This window comes from Bacidia gigantensis (assembly GCF_019456465.1).
Source record: "Bacidia gigantensis strain McMullin 20006 chromosome Unknown contig_255, whole genome shotgun sequence".
NCBI lineage: Eukaryota > Fungi > Ascomycota > Lecanoromycetes > Lecanorales > Ramalinaceae > Bacidia > Bacidia gigantensis.
The window spans coordinates 62,381-87,547 of record NW_025408605.1 but is presented as its reverse complement, the minus strand read 5'-3'; the positions used below and the strand labels follow the sequence as shown (position 1 = coordinate 87,547).

General features: G+C 48.9%; 8 protein-coding genes across 8 annotated transcripts; 4 read left to right on the top strand and 4 right to left on the bottom strand.

Annotated features, from left to right (window-relative positions):
- Positions 1 to 1,289: 1,289 nt before the first annotated feature.
- On the top strand, positions 1,290 to 4,209 carry KY384_006766 (uncharacterized protein; the record flags this gene model as incomplete). Its single annotated transcript, XM_044815259.1, has 3 exons — positions 1,290 to 1,744; positions 1,810 to 3,605; positions 3,833 to 4,209. The coding sequence occupies 3 exons, from the start codon at positions 1,290 to 1,292 to the stop codon at positions 4,207 to 4,209; spliced, it is 2,628 nt and encodes an 875-aa protein (XP_044667133.1).
- A 378-nt stretch (positions 4,210 to 4,587) lies between these two features.
- KY384_006765 (uncharacterized protein) lies at positions 4,588 to 6,138 on the bottom strand (the record flags this gene model as incomplete). The annotated part of the gene is made up of 6 exons (XM_044815258.1): positions 4,588 to 4,877; positions 4,932 to 4,948; positions 5,003 to 5,140; positions 5,190 to 5,214; positions 5,292 to 5,721; positions 5,890 to 6,138. 6 exons carry the CDS (start codon positions 6,136 to 6,138, stop codon positions 4,588 to 4,590), a joined length of 1,149 nt encoding a protein of 382 aa, XP_044667132.1.
- Positions 6,139 to 7,155: 1,017 nt separating this feature from the next.
- KY384_006764 (uncharacterized protein) lies at positions 7,156 to 9,791 on the bottom strand (the record flags this gene model as incomplete). Its single annotated transcript, XM_044815257.1, has 5 exons — positions 7,156 to 7,507; positions 7,761 to 8,358; positions 8,581 to 8,755; positions 8,824 to 9,642; positions 9,714 to 9,791. 5 exons carry the CDS (start codon positions 9,789 to 9,791, stop codon positions 7,156 to 7,158), a joined length of 2,022 nt encoding a protein of 673 aa, XP_044667131.1.
- A 506-nt stretch (positions 9,792 to 10,297) lies between these two features.
- On the top strand, positions 10,298 to 12,726 carry KY384_006763 (uncharacterized protein; the record flags this gene model as incomplete). The annotated part of the gene is made up of 2 exons (XM_044815256.1): positions 10,298 to 10,971; positions 11,769 to 12,726. 2 exons carry the CDS (start codon positions 10,298 to 10,300, stop codon positions 12,724 to 12,726), a joined length of 1,632 nt encoding a protein of 543 aa, XP_044667130.1.
- A 1,663-nt stretch (positions 12,727 to 14,389) lies between these two features.
- On the top strand, positions 14,390 to 17,190 carry KY384_006762 (uncharacterized protein; the record flags this gene model as incomplete). Its single annotated transcript, XM_044815255.1, has 8 exons — positions 14,390 to 14,402; positions 15,292 to 15,479; positions 15,530 to 15,655; positions 15,758 to 15,952; positions 16,005 to 16,279; positions 16,334 to 16,395; positions 16,465 to 16,992; positions 17,078 to 17,190. 8 exons carry the CDS (start codon positions 14,390 to 14,392, stop codon positions 17,188 to 17,190), a joined length of 1,500 nt encoding a protein of 499 aa, XP_044667129.1.
- A 480-nt stretch (positions 17,191 to 17,670) lies between these two features.
- On the bottom strand, positions 17,671 to 19,049 carry KY384_006761 (uncharacterized protein; the record flags this gene model as incomplete). The annotated part of the gene is made up of 2 exons (XM_044815254.1): positions 17,671 to 18,586; positions 19,045 to 19,049. The coding sequence occupies 2 exons, from the start codon at positions 19,047 to 19,049 to the stop codon at positions 17,671 to 17,673; spliced, it is 921 nt and encodes a 306-aa protein (XP_044667128.1).
- A 922-nt stretch (positions 19,050 to 19,971) lies between these two features.
- On the bottom strand, positions 19,972 to 21,828 carry KY384_006760 (uncharacterized protein; the record flags this gene model as incomplete). Its single annotated transcript, XM_044815253.1, has 3 exons — positions 19,972 to 20,714; positions 20,762 to 21,287; positions 21,331 to 21,828. The coding sequence occupies 3 exons, from the start codon at positions 21,826 to 21,828 to the stop codon at positions 19,972 to 19,974; spliced, it is 1,767 nt and encodes a 588-aa protein (XP_044667127.1).
- Positions 21,829 to 22,190: 362 nt separating this feature from the next.
- On the top strand, positions 22,191 to 24,381 carry KY384_006759 (uncharacterized protein; the record flags this gene model as incomplete). The annotated part of the gene is made up of 7 exons (XM_044815252.1): positions 22,191 to 22,372; positions 22,448 to 22,653; positions 22,856 to 23,031; positions 23,080 to 23,283; positions 23,520 to 23,753; positions 23,813 to 23,996; positions 24,050 to 24,381. 7 exons carry the CDS (start codon positions 22,191 to 22,193, stop codon positions 24,379 to 24,381), a joined length of 1,518 nt encoding a protein of 505 aa, XP_044667126.1.
- Between the last annotated feature and the right edge of the window lie 786 nt (positions 24,382 to 25,167).

Sequence of the window (25,167 nt, the reverse complement as noted above, 5' to 3'; positions counted from 1 at the left end):
ATACTTTTTCTTATCATTGTCATCGCGCTAATAAATCGAAGTCTTGGTCTCGCCCATTATGGCAATAACTCGGTCCAACTTTTCAACAACCTGTCCAGGGTCACATTGCCGCAGACTTCATCCTATAAAATTAAAGAATCCTCGAATTCTTTAGGAGTGCCTATTGACGCTACATCGTCCAAGGACTTTGTACTTCTGCAACATGGTCACAATGAAATAGCCTTTATTGATTCGAGTAGCAACAAATATGGCAATCATGGCTTCATTACGTCTACCTTAGCAAGGCCATCATTCGTGAGAGGCTCCCATTTCTCCAGCAAAAATATTATCACTAAGCGTCCTTTTCCAGGTAATAATGGAACATCAATGCTTGTTCACACCACGGCCGCTACTTATAAAAGCCTTAAAAGCTCTCAAAATATTTCCTGGACTCCATCTGATCCGTCTAATTGCAGCATTTACGTCGAGCCTAACGCGATTGGATATCCATTCTCGTTTGTAATTCCCACTACAAATACTCAATCATGTAACATATATGGACCTACTTGCCAGCCTGGTCTCATGACCGCGGGGGTGAGTCTAGATGGGTGTCAATATAGCGTCTCGACTCTCCCTTGCTCGTCCTACCTTGCCTCCCAGTCAACGTATCTTTACGGCTTTCCCCGCTCGAAATATCAGCAGTATGAAGTACCCACGTATTTACCGCCCAGGTGGGCGATCGGGTTTGGTCGCAGCGCAGAGTGTAATGAATTGAGATTCCATGATAAACCGGGCTTACTCGGCAGGGCTTGGGATTGTCACTCCCAAGAAAAGGTTCCGGCAGAAGTCAGAATGGCTTTCATACCTCAAGCTCCTCCGGGTGCACTCTATCCGCCAGGTGAAGTCTCTAGGATGGGTCCACCGAAAGACAGTTGTTGTGGCGAATGTGCGCTTCATGTTGATCAAATTCGGGTTTATTACTTTCCCGATGCAACCAGTGATGAAATTTGTCGAAGGCGAGGTAAGGAAGTGAAGGCATATAGGGGACTGATACAGAATACTTCTGTTGTGTCTGGAAATGTGTCTAAGGCTGCCCCGCAAGCTCTACGAGGCAGTGTAGCAACTGTCAACGGCTTTAGTTTGTGTGTCATCGAGATCGGGAATGAAGAACAATACTAATTATCATCAGGACCTCTCCATCAGTATATTTAGAGTTTGTCGGCCCAATGACTATGTCTGATAAGTGTGGTCGCCTTGGTCCCATAATCTCTTCGGCCTTCGTCCCCATGCTCACCCACAATCTTTTTACTATGCGTCCCGACCACGACGGCTTGGCCCAAGGAGGGACCTACCTGGACCCATACGACAGAAGTAGCTTGAAGATTGCGGATCTTGAATGTCCAACCATGGGCTACGGAAGAACCATGGGTTCAGATGGACGACAGCTGACGACGATCGGTAGCCCATGGCTACCCCTTTTTATCTTCTTTCCTTGGCTATTACCAGACATTGAGCCCTCCTGGTACACATCTTGCATAGATAAAAACTACGAAGTCATACTTGGTCAATACGGCAAAAATGGGAGTGGGATTGTGACAAGAACTATAGCGTTATATGACCCACCAAGACCCGTTCTCCCTGGTGACAATCTCGTTGATCCGATCAGTACAGATGCCCCTGGGGGGGTTTGGGAGGACCAAGCTACAAATCTACCCCAAACCCAGGAGACGGCCTTCAACTGCCCGCTAGGCCTACGAGAAAGCTTGTAGTTGATCCTGACACCCAAGGAAACCCACCGTTGAAAGTTCTACAGCCCGGTGACCGCTTAAGCCCAGACATACCACCAGAACGTGGTGTCACAAATCAACCGTCTCATACGACAGGCGGCGATGATGTACCTTCTAGGTCATCTCAAGTAAACTCACCAGACCCAGTCCAGAACGCCGACTCTCCCGAACCAGCATCTAACAGTCCTGCCATCGCTGATCAAGTTTCTGCAAGCGGCAACAGTGCGGGAAATCACGTTGACGATAAGCATTCGGAGAAAAGCGCGGAGCAACCATCTGGAGTAACTGGATTCTTCTACATTGGTGCCCCCACTGCAAATGTGGGGCTTACGAACACAGATGGGTCCTCTAGTATGGCGGGTGAATCAAATATTAACAACGCGGATAATAGTCATGCGCAGCCGGTGGACCAAAAGCCAGCTATCAAAAGTCCTGACAAGCCCAATACAGCGCCTGAGAGTAGTAATAACGGAGATCATGTACCAACTTTCAATAGTGAAACGGAGTCAGACAACCACGATGCAGCCAGATTCAGTGACTATGTGCCAGATGAAGTCAATGATGGTGCTCAAACACCGGCCGGCTCTACAAGTCAAAACATGGAGTCCCTACCTCAAAACAAAATCGATCCTGGAACTGGTCAATTAGGTAGCCAGATGAATGACAACGCACAATATACACATATCGCGCCAGCTGATTCAGCAGTGGCTGGTCAAAATACCAATCCTGCCAATCTAGATGTGGCCAAAGACTCCCCACCCGATAGCGGAAAGCATACCAGTCCGGATCTAGAAAATGTGGATGCTTCGCAACCTGGCGATTCCTCAGCAGTAGATTCTCCGGGAAATCGTAACCCTTCTAGACCGTTGCTTGAGCCTTCAGACCCTGTCGCAGCCGTACAAGATAATCAGGCACCCAGCATTAGACCCATTCAAGTCGGTGGCAGTAAGATTATTCCGGGCGAGCATCCTGTGACTGTCTCTGGTCTTCCAGTGTCGCTTGACAAAGCTGGGAATTTAGCTGTTGGAAAGTCAAACTTCAACGTCGCGAACTTGAAAGAGCCCCAGCGTATCAATGTCGGAGGCGCCAACCTAGACATCACTACGGAATCGAAAGAGTTCAAACCTTATGCTGATCAGACTGACCAGGCAATTGAGGACCCTACATCGAAAACGCTAATAAGCTCTGAAGATGGTCAGTCGAAGTCCCAGAATCTTGTCACCATAGCTGGTCAGGCGATCGAAGCAAACCCGTCTGGCTTCACAATCGGCAAACGCAGCATACACCCTGGAAGTCCTGCAATCACATTCTTCGCCATACCCATCTCCTTAGGGACGGATGGCATGCTCCAAATAGGAAGCCGTACTACACAACTTACTACGCCGACCCAAGCAAACCCAAACATCTTCACGATCGGTACCCAAACCCTCATAGCCAACCCATCCGGATTCACCATAAATAGCAACAGCATACTCCCCGGCAAGTCCGCCGTCTTCATAGACAGCACATCCGTCTCCTTAGGCACAGACTCAATCCTTCACATCGCTAGCTCCACCATTTCCCTCTCCCCCGTGCCGTTCTCAGATCTCCCCAATCCGGCCGAACACAACCCCAACATCATCACCCTTCCCCACCTCACCCTAACCGCAAACCCAACCGGCTTTCCAATTCCTTTCTTCCACACCTCGCTCTCCCCAAACGGCGCTGCGGCCACGATCTCCGGCACGCCTATCTCTCTTGGGACAGATGGTGTGCTGGTGATAGGTAGTTCCACAACGACTTTACTCCCCCTTCCCCCAACAGTGGCTGCAGCAAGGGGTGAGAATGCCATCACGATAGGTACAGAAGCATTTTCCGCGAACCCCACCGGCTTCTCCATCCCATTTTTACACACCTCGCTCTCGCCCGGCGGACCTGCTGTGACGGTCGCAGGAACGACTATCTCCCTCGCCCCATCCGGAATCCTTCATATCGGGGATTCAACAACACACCTTTCCTCACCCCCTTTTCCTACAAATCCGGATACTTCCCACCCCCCACGCTTGAAGTGCAGCCCTTCACTGTAGAAGGGTTGGTGTTCACGCCTGTATCTGCACCAACGGCTTCGATCACGGGCTCGGGGCTGAGGTCAGGTGGGGGTGCAGCTGTCGTCGTCAATGGCACAACAATATTTGCAGGCGCAGCAGCGGTGATGATGGATGGAGAGAATATCAGTCTTGGTACCGATGGGAATTTGACTGTGGGATCTGAAACTGTGAGTGTGCCGGCGGTGACTGCAAGCGTTGACGGGAAAGGCGGAAAGGTGGATGCGACTGGAACAGCAACTACTACAACGGTGAGGAAGAAGAGTGGTGCCTCAGAGCGGGCTCTGGATGCGAGTATAGAGGGTGGCGGGAGACTATGCTGGATTCTCTTCTGGGCTATCGGCTGGCTGGTGTTGTAAGTCGACTGGTGAAATGTAAATGTAAGGGGAAGGGGGAGAGGAGAAGTGAGCTGGAGGGGTTAACAGTAAGTAGACATGCATTATGAGAATGACGATGATATGATGGCATATGGGTAGTAGAATCAATGATAAATTTCCTAACGGTTCCTACGCTACCCTGTTTATACTCATCTCGACAGCTTCACCGAGTCAATGATTAATTCAAAAAGTGGGTTGCTTTTCAAGTCGTCAGCAAGAGCATGGAAAGCCTCCTTATGGAGCTCTTGCATCTTAGCTGGTTCGCATTACATGAAGAGAAACACATGCAAAGATCGATCCCCTGACCACACGACGATTTAAAAAATCAAGATCTCACGCGTAATTCCACTGTATACTTTTTTAACAGCAAGTCTTTCCCCTCCTATACAACTTAAACCCCCCAGGCACAAGCTTCTGGAAAACCTCCTGTGGATCATACTCCCTCGCCACAGCCCTCAAGAACGCCTGATTTTCCGTCCCATACGAAGCAACAGCGTCTTGGCTTGGTAGCGCATAATTTGAATACACAAAAGGTTCATACTGGTTCTGCTCCTGACAGTACTCGCGAGCTTTGCGCAGGAACGTTTCAGTAGCATTGACAATAGCCTCATCGGCGTCCGCGCCGGTTGAGGTGACGGCGAAGTTCATCCCTAGCGAAAAGTCTTAGATCGTGTCCAATATAAAGTAGGAGACGCAGGACATACAAACGGTGTTCTGCTGACTGAGACTCAGCCCCAGCGAATTACCACCGGAAGCGATGGAATGTGTGGTATACCTCTTGTTGACGGGATGGAGGCTGAATCCTGGATATGTTGGAGGTTTGCCGTGGCCATAGAATGACTCCTGGCAGAGGGACACAATTTTTGCAAGCGTGGTGGCGTTGTTTGGGTAGGTGGCAGATGCCCAAATGTAGCTGACATGGTCAGAAAAGCTGGCCTAGTGTTGTGTTCTTCTATACGTACCGTCCACCATTTTCGATGCCGGGTCCTATGTATCATGTGGTCAGAGAAGGTTATTATGATGGGGTTCTTGAAAGCTCGACCAGGCCATTTCAAGCGACTTACCTGTTCCAGTCTGAAGTGCAAGACTCGAGATGTTGGTCATCCCCACAGTATTGGTCGTCTGAGCCTTCACGTCAGTGAAGTCTGCTAGTATTGGAGGTCTCGCTACCGCATTTGTGTTGACAAGGATGTTGGCAATCTGTGACGGACCGCTGGGGCCAAAGACGTAGACATTCTCGACCGTCGAATAATCATCTAATCCTCTTTCGGAGTCGTTGCCGAACTTTTCGAGCGCCTGTAGCTGCTGGTTCAATTGCACACTTGAGTTCCAAGGGGAGATTACAAAGCCACCCCAGATGGCTCCTTGCTCGAAGGTCTTAAAGTCAAATCTTGTAATGACGCCGAAGTTGTTGCCACCTCCTTTGAGCGCCTTGAATAGTCGAGGATTTGATGAGATATTCGCATTGACGATCTCGCCAGAAGCCAGAACGACCTGTTCCATCAATCCTCAAATTACGGGCTCGTGACATCCTTGGATTACTGACCTCGAAATTGGAGACACCATCACATACAAATCCGTAGCGTGGAGAGAACCAAGACAACCCTCCTACAAGCAGCCGTCAGCACGACATTTAGATCCTAGATCTGTTTACTCAAATACCACCAAGCGTAAGTCCCCCCACACACCAACTTTCCAAACGCGACCACCCGTAATGCTTAATCCCATAGGGTCCAGTACGCGATAAGCATCTATCCAGCGTGTCCCGGCACCAAGAGCCAGAATCTTCCTATCAGAAGAGAGTCTTGTCTCATTGAGCGAGCTAAGATCGATTGTGACACCATCCTGTATATTAGCAGCGCCAGCCCACCACATATGGCCGCCGCCTCTGATTGCAAACTTGCAATGCATCTTGGCAAGGCTTGAGACGGCGATTGCTATATCTGCTGCAGTTGAGGGTGTCACTCTGCACGCTGGCGTGAGCTCTTTTTCCTGAATGGACCAGTAGGAGAGCGTGGCGCCGTTTTGCTGGTCATTAAATACGGAAGATCCGGGGTAGGAAATCTTAGCTCCGAGCACATGCTGCAGTCTTGCACACTAGAAATATTGAGATATTGATGAGAGAGAGACCACATGCTGGACTTACACAAGACAGTGTGATGTTCCCAACGGCCAAACTAGACGGATCTCTGACCTGATTGCCATGAGTAACAGTGAAGAGGGCAAGACACCCAAAGAGCAGAAGAGCAGACATCCCGAACATGCAAACGTGAGCGAGTCGGCTGAGCAGCAGAGGCAGCAGTTTTATGATCCATTTGTCCTCCGGTAGAACATTTCTTCCCTATCTTGAGCGAGGTATTTCTCAGGCTTTAATGTGTCGATTCTTAGTACAGGCACTCAGTGGATCGCTTCCTTGCAAAATCGCCAGCTAGAAAGCACTAGTCTCAAATCTGCTTAGCATTTGCGAGATACTTTTACTAGCGGATGATGAAAATCAGATGTGTAAGGCCAGGGTGGTGTGTCCAAGAAACCATACGGCAAGCGGGTAAGAGTGCTTCAGTGGATAGTCTGGTTGAGTCTAGAGTTTTCCCGAGCGTCGCTTCTTCAATGATTAAGCCTGACCGTGTTTTGCCGATTCCAACAGCTCGTCACATCGTATCGGACCAGTTGCATCTCTTCATTAAAACATCCCGGATCATGACTTCCACTCCGCAGCCATGCGAGTGAGGTCATCAGCACATTAAGTAACTTCGTGTCATATGAGAGCGAACCTTAATCGGTAACGCCAGCAATCAATCGAAGTGACCTCCAGTGTTGAAAGTATCTAGTCATATCCAGAAGGCACGCTATGCACGATAAACTCGTGTCCGGATATCAAGCCTGCCCCGACCCAAAAAGGGCCTAGAGCAAGCAAGAACCCAATGTATATCAATAAGGCTTTAATTCTCTCATCATAAGCCTTTGGAGATTGTTCAGTATCCCTGTGACCCAAGGCAACACGGCACACTTTCCCCGTATGTCTAGATAGATCGTGCACTGTTCATCGTCGTTCAAGCTCCCCATTGTTCCATCTGCATAAGATTCCTTAATCCCTCCACGTTTGACCTTAGGCCCTGGTATATATTTCAAGTTCTTGAGTTTTCTTATATATCGTGCTAACAGTTGTATGTTAGCAGGGAAGATTGCAATCGCAACATCTCCTATCTTAGATGAAACGTTGTTTTGGACTTTCACCTCCTCAAAGTCGTTATAAGTCAAAGGAGAATCCGAATCTTTTGTACTGTTGCTCCCATCAACAATTGAGACGCAAGTATCTCTTCAAACCTAATCAAGCGCCTAAGCCATTTCCAAGGGGCAGCTCAAAGTCTATCCATATTGCAAAGTAACAGTCTGTTCACCAAGACAGCAACCATAGGATGTTGCGCCTCGGCGTGTCCAGGATGAAGAGCAGAGTCTGTGCTGCAATTACAAGGCAAGGAAAGAGATAGCCACCAAATCGAAGACATTTTTGTTGGAATTGTGGGGAGAGATACGTATATTTCTGGATGAATTGACTCAGTACACCATGGTACTCTGTGAAGATGACGAAGCACATGGCATAAAGGGTCGATGCGGCGAGACTACCGATAATCGTTGTCGCGAGAGAAAATGCTAAGTCTATGCCGTTGCGACGCTCAATAATTACGTCGAGGAGTGGCTCAATGCTCAAAACCAGTATCATGCCGATCAAGATTCTGAACCACTCGAATTGGTAGTAATTGTATGGGCTATCGATATGTTTTTTTCGAGACTGCTGAGATACATCTGTTGGATTAAAGGGAGGAAGATTGTTTTGCCCCATGTCCGCTTGAGATTCATTACTTCTGTCCGGGCGACTCGTGCTTGTTGGATGTGAGGAGATCTCGCCCATATGAATTTCTTCATTCTGTAGCTCTGTTCCTGTTCTTGCGATGCTATTGTGAGATCCCTGAACAGCTTCAAAGCCGCTCGGGAGATTTGGTTGTTTTACGGGCCACAGGCCAATGCGCAGGAATTGAGATTGTCGACTATCATGGTTTGGTTCAGCCTCTGCGGCAATTCCGGTTGTTTGGGTCCCTTGTTCACTTTCACGATTCAAAGACTTCCTCTTTTCTGCGAACAATGTAAGTGATTGGTGGTAGAATATCAAGGTAATCAGACACCGAGGATAATGAAGGCATGACTTTTCTTCCCCACCGTCATGCACGATACCTGAGCGTTGTAGTCTCGAAGCCAAGGCAAGACTGCAATTACTTTGAAGTTACATGACTGATAGAAAGTAGATATCATAATTAAATAGATAGGCGCCGAAAGACAGAAGAATGATTCACGTACCGTAAAAGTTCTGTCCCAAGGAAAAGAGAGGTAATGCGAGTAATACCACTGGTAAGATTTGTCCAAACCCAAAATCTTTGTTCTTCTCATCATCCGCTCTTGCTTTCCTTCCAAAGTCTCGGATGAGTAGCAGGCGACTCGTGCCCCATCCAAGTCCAAAGCCCAGCCACAAGATCTACTCAGCGAGAGTTACATATGAGCTTCAGAGCAAGCTTTGAATCCTCTGTGATAAAGGACACTTACCTCCCAGAGCAGTGACTCATATATATCGAGAATTGCGCGTAACTCAACGTATAATGTCTCCAGAAATAGATGCGCCAATCTCCACAGTATTCTTTTCTTGCCTTGTTTAGCCTTGTGAATCGATTTAGCCAGTGCACGTTTGATTACTTGACCGGGTTTTGTCCTGATCATATTTCTGAGCGTTGAAGAATGTTGGGAAAATTTGATCAGTCTCGTGGAGTAGCTAAGAGACAGGACCATGATGGACGTAATCATCGTTGGGCTTGCGATGAAATTAAATTCATATCCCGGCTCTGATGATTGGGAAGAAAGCCGCTTGAAAGTGCATAGAACCGGTAAGGCTCCAGCATTGCTATAGCTCATTTTGTCCCACTGCGCGTCTCCAGTTGGCAGAAGTGCAATTCCCAGCATAGCTACCATTATGGCCATGAGTATTGCTCTCCAGTAGCGAGCTGCCGTGTTTTCGCGAAAGTATTGTCTTAAGAAACTAAGGGTTGTGAGGTGGGTGATGGAGGAGAACCACGCCAGATAGACTATCACTTGCCAATGATAGCATGAAATACCTTGTGATAGCTGAGCGTAGCCGCTGATGAGTATTGCAAGGCCTGTCACCAGCTGCTGGTCACTGTACATAAGAATCATTGTCTGAAGACTCGAGGCCCAACTCTTTGCAGGTCTAGAGCGGCGCTTGCCCCATAGAGTATTAACGACCCCATTGTCGATATTGTTCATGAAATCGTCTGGAACGAAGTGGACAATGAAGCATATACACAAGACGATCAACGTTAGGTACGCCGTCGCCATGAAGCTGATCAGAACCTACGACAATCAATCTATGGCGTCCGTTCCATGGAGAACCGCCTGGGAAAATGAATGATTAGAGAACTCACACCTATACCCATGATATCAGGATCCAAAGCCCCTACTATAGGGGTTGTGTTATTGTAGATCACGTCGCACGTTGACATTTTGATTGAGATGGAAGTGAAATTCCAAAATTGTTTTGCCGAAACTTATGTGGTCAAATCGCAGTCTTCTCAGATGATATCCAAGAAGTTCAAGATTGGTAAAGCGACCAGACTGGCTCATACCAGAGGCTTTGCGTTCCGTTCATAAAGAGTCTTCAACTTAGCCCTTGAGGAGATACCAGTTTCTTCTGATCATTCAGTAGCGCCAAGCGTTTCTGGCATCTGGGATGCATCGATGGATTCCAAGACTTTCGGGTTCAGATAGAAATAGAACGGAAAGGCGTAGTGTAATATGTACTAATATCTTTTGTCGAGATAGATTGTTAGGCGACAGCTCACAGGCACCATCCCAGGGCGCCGATGAGCCTGGAACTAGACCCGAATGGGGCTGGGGGAGGGCGACGAGATCTTGGCATTTCCCGACTGCCATTCTTCCCCCAAGTAGCCCCCTAGATTCCAACTCCTCTCGACCACAACTCCCTCCCCACCCTCCTCCGCTCTGCAGAATGCCCCTCCCTCCAGAGCCTATCACCCTCCACGGCGGCTGCAACTGCGGCCAAATCCGCTACCGCATCGCCATCCCCGCCCTCTCCTCCCGCCCCCTCCATCCAAACTACCACTCCTCCTCTAGCCTCGAACCCGTCCACCAACCCTTCATCTTCACAGACCACTGCAATGACTGCCGGCGTGCCAGCGGCAGCATCTTGCCTGCTTGGATCAGCGCGCCGCTAGATATGGTATCCGGCAGCATTGCCTCCTCAGACTGGAAGCCCGCGCGAGAAGTCTTCACTACAAAGAGCTTTGATCAACCCCCCAAAGAGCCAGGGTCAGATGATAAGGAGGGGGAGGGGCAGGGTATAAGAGGTGGCGATGGTAGACTGGGCTTCTATCAATCAACCCCTGGACGGTGGCGGACTTTCTGCGCAATGTGTGGAACGCCGCTCACGTATTGGGAAGAGGGGACACCGAGTATGGATGGCGTGTTGGATTTGCAGCTGGGTACGGTGGACAGGCGGGATTTGGATAGTGAGGCGCTTAGGCCGGAGAGGCATTTATGGTGGGAGCTGGGGGTCGGGTGGGTGAAGGGGTATGTGGATCATGGGGATGGGATGGGAGAGGGAAAGAGCGTGGAGAGGCATCAGGGGGATAGTATGGATGTGAGGTTGGGGAGGGGTCCAAAGTAAGAGGGGAAATAGGGTGGTTTGGATTGTATAAAAGGGTGATTGGGAAGGGGAAAGATTTTGTTGGGGAGGGAGATGATGATACGATTGATGATGCATGGACAGGAGCTTGGGCTGTGAGGACATATCTGAGATCTTATATGGGAAAGTGCAACTTGCAGAAAAGAGTATGAGATGTAATGAGGATATGACTGATGATAAGGAGAGAATGACGAAGCGTGTTGAGGATAGTGACGATTCTATTGGACACGTATCTGGGTGGGGATCACAATAGGAGCAAGATGTATGCGGTTGAGTAAAACATGTGACTGGACGTAAAGAGTAGGCTAGGATGAGCTGGGATGAGCTGGACAGATAATCTTTTGCTCTGCACTTTTTCTAGGCGACATTAGATGTTATTTCGCTTTGCTGACAGTAGTAGGTAGGCCACAAACATAGCATTCTTCTATCGAACGAGCTGTATCGGGCTGAAGGTCTGCGGAACAAAGAATTGCGTGACTTTTACTCGTGTCTCATCCTCACCACACAACAGAGAATGACAACTCTCGATGCCATGCTCAGGAGGCAAATGTCTTCAATGCTTTCCCATTCCGCTTTGGCTCCGAGTTTGAAGCTATTCATTGACTCTTGATTTCTACAAAGTATCACAAGTGTTAAGTATGGATGTGTCATGGCTTGTGTTACATGAATCTGATCACACTTTGTGCCACTCGAGCGTGTTATCATGCGTTACATACCAGAGTGTCACTACTTATTCCCTTTGTTTGCCTGGACTTTTCTCTCTGATACTCTCCAGCTTTACACCGCGTGTCCAGGTAGAGATCAATATGCCCGAACCAAAGAATGCTAGAATCAACAGAACGGTTTCATCGGGAGACAGACCAAATCATGAGCCACACAAAGACCGAGGTACTTCTTCGGGAGCAAGACGCGTATCTTCGACTTCGAGACGAGAATCTACGCGAGAATCTACTCCAAGACTAGTGTCAATTTCGAAACGAGAGCCTTCTGGTGGCGAATCCGGATCAACGAAAAAGGATCGAGCGAGTGAAATCCCCAGATGTTCCAGACCCCCTCAACAACACTCGCCATCTCAACAGGCACGCCATCGAAACGGTCATAAACATGAAGAACCACATGTGAAGAAGCATGTCCGACTCAATAGTATCCCTACAAACTTTGAAGACTCCCAACAGCGACAGGCCATCGCTGGTGTTGATCGAGTCCAAGAACCGCCGCACTTGCACGAGGATCCCGAATTAACAAATGCCCCAAGATTCGTATCCTGCCCAATGTTGAATCAATTAGACTCACAACAGCCGCAAATACCTCCTCAACAAGCTCCTAACAAAAGTCAACCTGACCAGGAGCCCTCTGACTCACAGAAGGAGTCTAAGCCCGACGGAATCGTTGACCCTACTCTACCTCCTCTCAACCCCTTTCCCCACAACGACAACCCATGCCCCACCAACTCCTTCGACCACGCCATCGCCTCTTCAACAGACGCTCTTATACAAGACACCTTCCTCTACTTCAAAGAGACAAAGCAGCTGGACCGTGAAAAAGCACTTTTCTACCAAGACTATCTTGCTTTGAGAGAGCGGAAACAGCACCTGCAAAAGGAGCAGGGGAGGCTAGATGGGATGAGAGATAGAATCAGGGCGGCGGCGTTGAGGGTGGTGCAGGATGTGGAGTGGAAGGAGGTGATGGAAGGGATGGAGGGAATGCCGGGGATGTGGGAGGAGGGGTGGTAGAGGTGAGGTGTTGGTATACGGAGAAAGGGCGAGGGAGAATACCCTCTCGCGAGCATTTCAAAGGCGAAAACTTCTTACTTTCAGCCTAGTAAGACTACTCATTTCACGGTAATTGACTGACCATACAATGTCTTTTTCAAGCCGATAATGAGAAGAGTAATGTAGATATCAAACCTAGATGTTGTGGTCCAATACGAATGGAAACCAGGGGCTGGATGTGAAGAGCGCCATGAAGACTGGGTGCCGAATATGCAGATCGTCATGAAAGTTGTCCGATTGATATTGACCTTTGCCACATCGTTACTACCGTGCCCTGGAAGAGGAGAATATTCAGTCCTGCATACTAGTATTCTGGCGTGGGCCGGCTAACGTACCTCAGCGTATTGCAAGTGATATCGTCTCAAATTTGTCGTGTGAGGCAGCATCGGTAAAAGGGGGCCCTTCGTCTACTCCAACGTTTCGAAATATGCTCCGATCTTCTCTTTTGGTGGATGCTGAAAGTCGAAGTCGTCCGCGAAGCATCTCACAAAATTCTTAATGTCCTCAGACGCTTTGTCCACACTCTCTTCGAACACCACTTTACCAACCTGGTGATCAAAAGACGTTCGGTCAAGGACGAGAACCATGCATTGATCAACTTCGAATACCATGCGATTCGTGCAGATCTGAGCAAGTGACTCAAGTTTGAGGCCTTTCTCTATTGTAGGGCAGCTTTGAAGGCATGGCTTGACCATTTGGCAAATTTCACTGGGCTCTTGAGTCGATCCATAAGCACAATTGTTGAATGAGCTTCCTAAGACGCGTTTTTTGGCCTTCCAGCAGACACGTGCGGTACCTTCGTACTGATTTTCTGGCAGTGGTCTTGTTTTTCAGCTGTAGTCTGGAACACCTCAACGTCGAAACCAGAGCTCTGGCTGTGAAGGGTACATGTCATGATGCACCTCATGACACTGTCAATATTATAATGCTGAGGCTAGCCTTATGCAAGCGGCAATGATTCTATAGCGAGGAGACCAAAATTATGCAGAGCGAAACATGAGAAGCTATCAAAAGGGTCAACAGCAATTCAGGCGAGTCATGAGTACCCGGGCTATTGTAACAATTTTATGCATGCCTGAAAGTGAGTATATATAGTGTAAAGAGGCCAAACAGAGCCTCTCCATAAAGAATATGGAATATCTTGATTAAAAGGATTTCTGAGAGCCTGCGGGGTATGATGCAAAAAGTATAGGAATCAATTGACTGAAATCTCGCCATCACCATGGTTTCAGGTAGAAATAGGGAAGATTTGGGCCATGCTTACTCATGTAATCTCCCTCACCTTGACCATCCTGATCCTAACCACGAACCCTCACCACTGACCTTCACCATCCTCATCCTAATCACTTAGCCTCGATACTGACCCTCACACCCTGACCCTAAACACCCTGACCCTAACCACCCTAAACACCCTCACCCTAACCACCCTAACCCTAACCACCCTGACCCTAACCACCCTGACCCTAACCAGCCTCCGGCGGCCTGCGGCGCTATCACATCCATACTAACCCTAACCCTCTAACCCTAACCCGAGCCCTAATTCCTCCGGAGGCCCTCCCGGGGGCAACTGCGTTGAGCCCACCCTGACCCTAACTCCTACTTACATGAGGGCCCCCACACCATCATGGCTGTCGATCGTGGACCACCATTATAGTGCTCCATCAGCTGGTCTGAGAACCCCTCTGATTTACGAGAGGGCGCCCGAGTTCGACGCAAGAGGCTCGGAAATTCTCAAAGGGGCTAGCTGAAAAGCCCCTAGGGCCCCTTCTACGCCAATATACCTACATTATGGAGACCATCTTGAGAGTCCAGGTGATTTTTATATCACTGATCAACATTTCTCTGGCTCCCAAATTCTAAAAAGGCCTTTAGTTACGTTGATGCAAGGCCATTGCTTATTTCGTATCCGGCTGAGTCCAGCGAGACTCTATTCGTGAGTACGTTTGCCTTAACCGCCTAGGCCTTGATGGCTGTTCTTGTGTCATTTGGCAATGAACCACATGTTATACATATGGCAACTTCAAGTTTGTGTGTATGGTGTGATGTCTCGTTTCCTTACTTGCGCGAGGGATGGGTCTAGTCTTCAGAGAGCAAGATAAATGGAGATGACAAGGCGAACCTCAAGATGTGACCAAGCCCATGCCTCTCGGTCATAATCAATATTATTGGTGAAGTGACGTATATTGAGCTAGTTTTCTACATTCTCTTTCACTCTATCATGCAGTACTTGGTATTGCCTGATATAGGCTTAACATATCGCAATGTATTTGAACTGCCTCATACATTACTGCCTCCGTCATCTGTTCTCAGACGTAAAACGAATTACAATCAGGTTCGGTCGAAACATATTTGCAAGGTTTTTAGAAAGTGAAAACCGTCTCGGTGCAAATCACAGAGACCGGGTCACGTGTCACTTCGGTCAGCGTACTCTCGACCTCCGAAGTTGGATAGCATCACATGCGACCAAAAGTGCACCATCGACCTTCAATTGATGTTTGAATCTGTCTGCCATCACTGCATCAATAGAAAACTTTCGTCATCATCTAATCAAAGACCTCATGGCTCCTCATAGACTGGAACCCGTCACACCTTCTCCCTTTCATGAGAGATCTCAGGTTGAGAGCAATCGACCATTGAAGATAATTGTTATTGGCGCTGGCATCTCAGGCCTCGCGGCTGCGGCTGGGTTGCGTCGTGCAGGTCACAATGTCGAGGTAAATCCGGCCGTGGTCGTCTATATTTTTCGCTTACAGGTTGGTCATAGATCTTCGAGCAATCCGCGTTCGCAAATGAAGTTGGCGCCGCGATTCATGTTTGCCCAAACGCATCCAGGATTCTTCTGAAATGGGGTCTTGATCCTGTGGTAAAGCAATTCGACGAAACAAAGAGCGTACATCTCCCGTGCCATGAGTTTCTATCTGCGTTCTTGCCATTGTTTATTCATCGCTTGCAAGATCTCTACCTAAATGATATGACTGACAGACTCTAATAGATATTGACTGCCCGCGCTGACACATATGAACCGATGCATGAGGCAGATTGCAGTCACATGAACGAAAAATATGGAGCACCATGGTATCTAGCTCATAGGGTAGACCTCCACAACGCCTTGAAGGAGCTAGCTCTTGGAGATCCTGGGAAAGGTTCTCAAGTCAAGACTTATCTCCGGTCCAAAGTGACAGCCATTGTGCGCACACTTCTCGTTGCCAATAGACGCACTTTGTACTCACGCTTCGCAGGAGCCTAGCACAGCGACTGTCACTCTCGCCGATGGCACAAGTCATCAAGGTGATCTCATAGTCGCAGCCGATGGATCACACTCGTCGGCCATCAAACACGTGATCGGACACGACAATCCCGCGACTCCAACTGGTACATCGGCCTTTAGATTCCTGATACCAACAGCAGACATTCTGGCGGACGAGCAGACAAAACATTTCTTGGAGAATAAGGACGGCAAATTCAAAGCAATCATAGGCGAAAGAAAGCGTTTGATATGGTATCCTTGTCGAGGGTGAGCTGCTGTGCGATAATCAAAGCTATGACATGTAAAGGTTGACTTTGACAGCGGAACGATGCAAAACTTCGTAGGCATGCATCCTGATAATGCAAAATACGGCTCAGTCGAAGGTAAGTCAATATACCCGCTATCCACCAACTTGTGAGGATACTACTGACCGACGTCCGTACCTGTCACAGAATGGAATATCACATCCAACCCCTCCCACCTCCTGGAAGAATACTCCTCCTTTCACCCTGACCTCATAGCGGTGATGCGGTACACAATTTCCCCTCCCCCTTCCCCACCATTCCCCCCCTCCATTCTCCTCCCTAACACCCCACAGCAAAGCCACAGACGTCAAACTCTGGAAACTGCTCTACCGCCCCCTATCCCTACCTGGCACCGCGAGCGCCTCGTCCTAATCGGCGACGCCGCCCATCCTATGCTGCCCCACCAAGGACAAGCTGGCGCGCAAGGGATCGAGGATGGTGCAGCTATTGGTGTGTTGTTGGCGGGACTTCAGGCGGGCGGGTTGGATGGAGTCGATGGGGAAAAGGGGGTAAAGGTGGAAGCAGTGGAGTTGGAGCAAAGGCTGCAGGCATTTGAAGCCGTGCGGAGGAAACGGGCGAGTGTCATGCAGATTTTCAGTAATGCCGGGCAGGATGAGGCGGAGAAGATTAGGGAGGAGGCGGAACGGGTGCTGGGCCCAGGAGCGAGGGTGCCGGGTAAGTTGTCTTTGTTTTCTTCTACCTTGAGGGGAAGGCTTTGGAAAGGAGGGAGAATTTGAGTGCTGACTTTGTCATGGTGTAGCGAACCAAGCCGAATTCCACGAATTCAATTTCGGACACGACGTCGTTGCCGAGAGCGAAGAGTTGTTAAGAGAACTGCTTGAGAGCGGTGAGAGGCGCGTGAAGAAACCATGAGGTTGATGGTTAGGCAATCCGTTCATGCTTTCTCTTTGGGTGAAGTGAATACAAAACGGACGGGAGAATATTCGCCCTACCAGATGTTCAGCTCTCAAAACCACTCGTAGTATTGCCGATCTGGCTTTCTTACACTTGCAGTCATCCGAGTTCTTCTTCAGGTCGACATCAGCTTCAGAACGTTCTCCCCTGATAAATCAACAAAATCCCATCTACAATCTCTTTCTCCCTCCCCCTCCCCTCTCACCCCACCGTTCCGCCTACTCTGCCTCTAGGATGCTACAAAAATAATCAAGGCCATAACGTTGCGAGCCAGGGTTTTATCCGGTCTTGATCGAGAAAGCCAGTAACGAATGATGAAGCAGCTGATGTCAAGCCATTCTCATTCTAAGTATTCACATTCGTTAACGATTCCAGTACCTGGATGTTCCAAGCAAGGAATCTCGCCGTCCTTCAATCGACGTGTCCTCACTAACAGGTTCAATCCCGACGAACCCTCCACCTCCTCGTTTCCACAACACTTTCACTCTCGTTTTGCCCAAGCAGTTTCACAAACCCCCCCGTCCCATTCCTACCCCCGCTCAACCCCTCCGCCATCTCCCTCGCCATAACCTCATGAACCGTAAACATCGGATGCAGACCATCCCTCCAAAAAAACTCCTCAAAGCTCGCGTTCCCACAACTCGCATTCCTATACCCCGGATCCGGGCCCTGATAATTCTGATACGCATCACACTTCGCCGTCAAATTCCTCAACCCTTTCGTTTCCCTAAACGCCGCCGGGTTCGCGAAGATCTGCTCGAATAGCTCGTCCGTCGCGAACGTGAACATCGACACGTCCATGTGCTGCGATGAGAATGCACGCGCCATGCTTTGCAGGCGCGAATTCCAGTCCGTTACGAAAGGCGTGATGGAAGGGGAGGCGGAGGGGGCATGCTGTAAGGGAGGGGCGTTGAGGAGGAGGAAGGTGCGCGCGCCGGAGCTGTAGAGGGTAGTGAGGAGGGAGGCGTAGGTTTTGAAGACGTCGCTGGTTTTGGTTGAGAGGGTTTTGTTGGCGTCCATGACTTCGATGTCGTTGACGCCGATGAGGATGGCGAAGAGGGTGCTGGTGGGCTTCCAGGCGGGTTTTTTCGTGTACAAGGTGCGGAATGTGGTTTGGATTTGGTATTTGAGGTCGTTGGTTATGTGCGGGATTATGCTGTTGTCGACGGTTGCGGCCGTGACGGCTAGGTTGTAGTTCTTGATGATGCTGGCGTTGTAGGCGGTGCTGAGGTAGGATATCCATCTCGAATTGTGGAAGGGGGCGCTGGAGTTGATCTCTGAATTGCCGAGGGGGTTGGTCGATGATGGCTGGATGCCGTTGGGTTTGAAGCCTGTGTCTGTCCAGGAGTTGCCGCTATGATTTTGTTAGTTGGACGGTTCTGACAGTCGATGAGGGCGGTCACAATGAGAATATCGTGTCTACATCTGCCCAGCTATTCCGACTGCCTCGCTTGAGGACCTCTGTGTGTGATGGAACTGCGTTCGCCAAGGTAAAGAGCCATATTGATATGGTGAAGGCTCGCATATTGAGAGACAGATTGATAAGGATACGATGATGATGTACCGGAGGAACAATATTTTTGTCTTACAAAGCATGCAGCGAGCTTGTCGTGGCTAAAACATATAGACCGTCAACAGAATTGGCGAGGAGCGGCTCTACTTATAAATGAAACTCAACATTGAGAGAGAATGAACAAGCCCTGTAGATTTATAGAGAGCTGGCAGCACATGGTTGCTCCTTCCAACCTCATGAGGTTTAGCTATCCACAGGAATTTAAGGACCAGCTTGCACCAATCTCGTGAAACACTGACCGCATGGTCTCTATTTTTATTGACAGTCCATTGGGCTTCTTGTTGCTTGCTTCCACCATCATTAGGGACTCTGGTAGCGCCTTCGAGAACGGGGGACCAACATGGCGTTGTTTCCGGCAGGTATTGCCGCTGAGGTTATCGCTTATGAAAGCCTCACGGAACCCTAAAACGAGAAATGTCTTCTGAATTTCCACATGGAAAGACAAGGACTGTGGCTCAGCAGGGGTGATTCGCAGATTTGATGGAGACGCTTGGTATCGGTGCTAGGTTTAGAAGTCGTTGCCGTATATCTGAAGTTCCTTAGCGTGACCTAAGCTCAACCATTGCTACTGCGTTTCAGGAAGTATACGCGACCCGTGCCAGGACTAGCAAGTCTTCACGCGTGATTGTCGGCCATGGTAATGGTAGGTTGCGCCTTATCTAATTATAACCTTTTGCGTAGAGCATTTCGTAGGTCATGCGAGTTTGTTGCCAGGACTGTGGGTGGAAGTCTACTTCTGTATTTTTGTCGCATGCTATGGTCAGTCATGGATGTTTATGTCCGTCATGTACTCTCTCTATACGCGGAGTAGGAGGACGAGAGCAAACAAGGCAAACATCGCGTAAAGCCAATAGTTCGATGGAGACGATTCTTGTAAAATGTCATGAACAACGAGCTGAAGGCGCGAAAACAGGTTTATCTTTCAGGTTGGCAATAACAACATTGTCCTATAACCGCGTAAAGGAATATGTCGGTCAGATTCCGTGCCTACCTCCAATCGATCGTTGCAGTTGGTACAAGCCTTTGAGAATACCTTCACCAATCGAGGATGCTTGCGACCCAGTCAAATCTCATTCGCCTTGAATGAAGAAGTCGTAGTCGACGTCATGGCGAGGCTTCAATGAAATACGGTAGTAGCATGCATACATCGAGTCATCAGTCTCGCATCAAGGAGCATTGGCCGGCGCGCCAGCACCACTGGTGCCAGCCATGCCCACATCCAATTGCTGCCGCTCAAGAACAACCTTCTCCACGGCTCCAAGGGCTTTTACACCAACCTCATACCGCTCAAATGACTCCTTTTGATAGCCGTCTGCAACCCTCTCCACAAATTCGTCCTCCCTCCATCTTTCCCCAATGAATCTTTCAAAGGTTTCGTCCTTCTCCTTTTCACATGCCCACACAGCTTTGTATGCACTGCCGAGCGCACAAGCATTGCCTCCAACATCGAGCCTATAGACTCCCTCTACGCCACCGAGGATCTCGCCTGCCAGCTTTGCGATAGCTGGATTGTAAGATCCTCCGCCAACAAGGTAGATTCGTCTTGGCTGAGCTGGGAGGTTTTCTGGATTGGGGTCCGGAGGCGCAACGATATTGTGGCTGCGTAGACGGAGAGATAGCAGTTGAGATTCTAATATGGCGCGCGCGTCATCTTCTGGCAGCTTCCAATCTGAATCATTGGTGGAAATCGTTGATGTGGTTGGATCGAAGATGAAGCGGTAGGTCCCCTCTCGGACATTGGGAACGATTTCTGGACGGGGAAAGTAAAGGGCAACTTTGGCGGGAGAAAGGGCGTTGGGGGCATTGAGCGGTGAGTGGGATATCGCGGTGCTGTTGAAGATAGCCCAAGCGTCATTGGAGTCGATCGGAGCTGGAAGTGAGTCGCGGATTTGCTCGCGGGCAAGGCCGCCTACACATTTAGTCAGACGGCACTCATGAATGTGGCGTGGATCTCACCATTCTTGTAGCAAAGCATGAACATGTAGAGACCTGGAGTCGTTGGGTGGTTCATGAAATGTACTGCGGGATCAGGCTTGTAGTAGGGGGTAGACATCAGGAATGTTGTTGAAGTGCCGAGGGACACTATGGCATCAAGAGGACGTAGTGGTAGGGCGAGAATTGTCGATGGATTATCTCCAGTAAAGGGAATGATTTTACAAGACGGATCAAAACCATACCTTTCCACAAAATAACTATTGATTCGTCCAAAACTGATACCGCCTTCGTCAGGGATGTGCCCAAGCTGTGACCTGAGCTGTGCAGTATCCTTTGAACCAGCGGTAATCTCTAGAAGCCTGACATTATAATCGTCGTTTTCAATATCCCAGAGATTCATCCCGCATGCATCAGAGATGTCGATAGGCGCAACCTTACCAAGAAAGATCGATGCCAGAAAGGATGAGACCAAGGAGATCCGCGCAGTATTGTTGTATTCAATAGGATGCTTCTCCCTCATGCGTAGGATTTGTGGCCCGGTAAAACGCTACAGCAGTAAGCTTCGCTGTGCAATCACGACGAGGCCATACATGGTGTGCTTTGCTCCCCGTCCTCTGTGCAAGGTTTGTCTCATTGCCTAAAGCCTTGTCGAAAAGGTCACATTGTGCCTGCGTACTTGCATCTTGCCAATTCGGACTGTAAGGATAAGAGAAAGCATTTGTCATCTGTCGCTCAAGACCCTGAATGTGGTCAAGCTTCTGCAAGACCTCCACGCCGGCTTGACTCCAATAGACGCTGCCGTGTTGCATGCCAGCGCCGCTGATGCCTTGCACCCGACTGAAGTCCAGACCAGTATCCTTCAGTCGTCGTAGTACCACATCGATCGCTCGAAGCCACATCAACACAGGCGCGAAGACTTCATGTTCAGCTTCATTGGTCAAGACACCTTTCTTGATACCGAAATCTGCTGCATCTTGATCGAAATCGAAGGTGGCGTTATATTCGACCTTCAAGTCTGGAGAAACTGCAACGCCTTTCAATTGCTGGGTAGAAAGATCGAAGCCTAGATAAAGTGGTGATTGTCTCATGCTGGAGAAACGATCGACAACTACAGAGGCGAACAGGAATACATTGCTACTCGAGAGTTGAAGTCTAAATCAAGTAAGCACATTGAGCGCAGTTTATTACGAGTGTGTGCGACGTCATGTGGTAAAAGCGCTCTGAAACGGTCATTAAAAGTCTACAACAATAACGACAGGACGCCCCTCGAGCAAAACCTTACGGACGCGAAACGGTCGGATCACCTCCGTCAATGACATCAGTCAATATACGCCAAGCCCACGCTCTGTTCTCCATAAATTCAACAGTGACGAAACGCCTCTCAATAGCTCCATATGGCTAGGGTAGAGCATTGCACGCAAAACCATGGCTCAATGACCACGAACAAACAATGAGCCCTCGCGATCCCTACAACATCGACTCCCAACCCGGATGGCGCGGCTACCGCATACTTCGCCCCGGGCTGGGTATGTACCACGACGTCAAACGGCGGTTGCCATACTACTGGAGCGACATCACCGATGCGTGGACGTACAGAACGTTCGCGGGCACGGTCAGGATATATTTCGTCAAGTAAGCTACCCTTTTCTCTATCTACCTGCACTCGTACAATTCTGCGCCTCGGCTCAATCTTCCTACCTTATTTAGCGTACTTCCCGCCCTGGCATTCATCCTCGACATGAATCGCCGCACAGGCGGCTTCTACGGCGTCAATGAGGCTCTCTTCTCCTCCGCGTTCGCCTGCATGGTGTTCAGTCTGATCGGGGCCCAGCCGTTGACGATTGTGGGTATCACGGGATTGATTTCGCTGTTTAATTATACGATCTTTGATATTATTAAGCGGTATGATACCAGTCTGTATCCGCAGTTTATGACTTGGGTGGCCATCTGGGCGGCTATTTTTCACTGGCTGTTTGCGTTTTGGAATTTTTGTGATTATATGAGATATGTGACGGATTTCACGAGTCAGAGCTTTGGGGCTTATGTGGGGATTATTTACTTAAGTACTGTGGCCTGGTCAATGTGAGGATCGAAGAGAAGCTGATTGGATGGCAGTAAAAGGTGTGGAGCTATTGATTGGGGAGTTCGAGAGCTACGGGCCGAGAGTTGGCTATGCTGGCGTTGCAATTGCGTTGCTCTTTTTCTTCACAGTTTATGTTCTGGAGTTGGTACGGCAGGGTACATGGTTCAAACCTTGGGTACGCAATATATTGGGTGATTATGCATATCCTGTAGGGCAGTCTCGTCAATTTGGGTTTGTGAAACTGATATTGGCATAGTTGGCAACAATACTTTGGACTGGTTTTGCGCACTTCCCCGGCCAAATGAAGGAAACGAATGTCCCAAAATTGCCACACACACGAGCCTTCTATCCTACTGTGGATAGGGACTGGCTCATTGACTTTTGGAACCTTGACGTAAAATGGGTCTTTGTTGCATTGCCGATCGGCTTTCTCATGATGTTACTGTTCTACTACGACCATGTAAGCAAATCCGAGAACTCATATGGCTGTAATTAAGAGAAGCCAGAATCAAAGCAGTGTTGCAGCGCAAGCGAGGAACTTCCCATTAAAGAAGCCGGGAGGCTTTCACTGGGATTTCTTTCTCCTTGGATGTACTAGTTTTGTGGCTGGAATTATAGATATACCTCTTCCTAACGGCCTTGTACCTCAAGTGAGTCAACTTGCAGCAGCTACGCATCGAAAGTTGACCGACACAGGCACCTGTGCATACCGATTCCATGACAGAATATCGCAGCAAATTGAAAGTCATCAAGACCCATGACGGCCATGAGATTTATGAGCAGGAAACAATTGCTGAGAGAGTCGTCGAGCAGCGAGTGTCACATTTTCTCATGGGTCTTGCCATCATTGGGACGATGACTGGGCCTTTACTGGATCTTTATAACCTGATACCGAGAGCACTTTTCGGGGGAGTTTTCTTTGTCGTCGGTGTGAGTATACAGTCTTCATATCATCGTTCAGCCGCCAAGCTAATCCGTGATTTTCTCAGTGGAGCGGTCTCGAAGGAAACGGCATAATGAAGAAAATCCTTTATCTCATTCGCGAAGAGCGATTTGTGCAGCCTGATGAACCTTTGCGCCAAGTTCCAAACCAGAAGATACTGCTTTATTTGTTCTGGCAGATATTCGGTATCACAGCGACTGTTGGCGTTTCGCAGACGATTGCGGGCATTGGTAAGCCTACTCATTCACGTTTTATAGAGAACCGTTTACCAACATCATTCAAGGGTTCCCAGTGCTCATCATCGCCTTGATCCCACTGAGATGGAAGATCCTTCCGAAGATGTTCAAGCCTGAAGAATTGAGCATCATGGATCATCTTACAGCTGATAGTGACATCGTTCTTGCAAGTATGGGTGGCAAGCCCACAATGCCAGAAGACCGAATCGAGCACGATGAGGTCGAGCGTAATACCCCGAAAAGTAGTGATCGAGATGGGAGTAAAGACGTGAGTAGCGAGAAGCTGTCGACCGCTGAGCGGGGTGAGGCGAGCGAGGGTTTGCGGGCAAGGGGTAATGTCGTCAAAGAGCCCGATGAATATCGAGGTTATGGTATGTAGTGAGGGAGGTAATGTGAGATGGTACGCTGTGACGAAGACTCCTTCATTACCTTCCTTGTTCGCCGTACCTTCTTCTCGTTTATTGGACCACGTTTTCCGAACAATCTCACAGCGCCGTTCTCAAATGGAGCATGGTGAGTGTACGATAACATCTTGTATATTGACCACGGTGTCACATCAAGAAGGTGATGTTTACTATAAAATTGTCTTTCTCCCATGTTTCAACCTTACACACCAACGTTCAATCTCCTCAGCCTTTCTGCAATGTCAGTCTTCCAACATTCAAATGTCTTACAAAATCTCCAACCTAGGTACGCAATATAGCGTTGAAAATCTGCAAATACTAGACGGTAGTATGAGCCAGGGCAGTGGCCAGTGTCAATCTAAATGGATCCGAGATCAACTAACCTATAACATGCCAGAAATGAGATCTAAAAGCCTGAGTAAGGAATAGCTGTCTCTGGCTCAGCCGAAAAAGCACCAGATCAAATGCAAGGTCCAACTCATACCAACACAGACTAGGCGCCTGTATGCGCGCCGACAACGATGACCAACTTCTGGTATAGACATGAGGCCTTCACATATTATACAAAGCGGAGCTGGTCCCCAGGATACGCACTGAGACCTTCATATTTCTGAATAGCCCATCACCTAGGGCTCTTCAAAAACACCACCTTTCGCGTCAAAATGCACTATCGTTCAATCATCGCCATATGTCTGCAGACTGCTTCTCTCCTCACTTTCACAACCGGAACGCCACTCGATCCCGCCTCCACCTCTCCATCG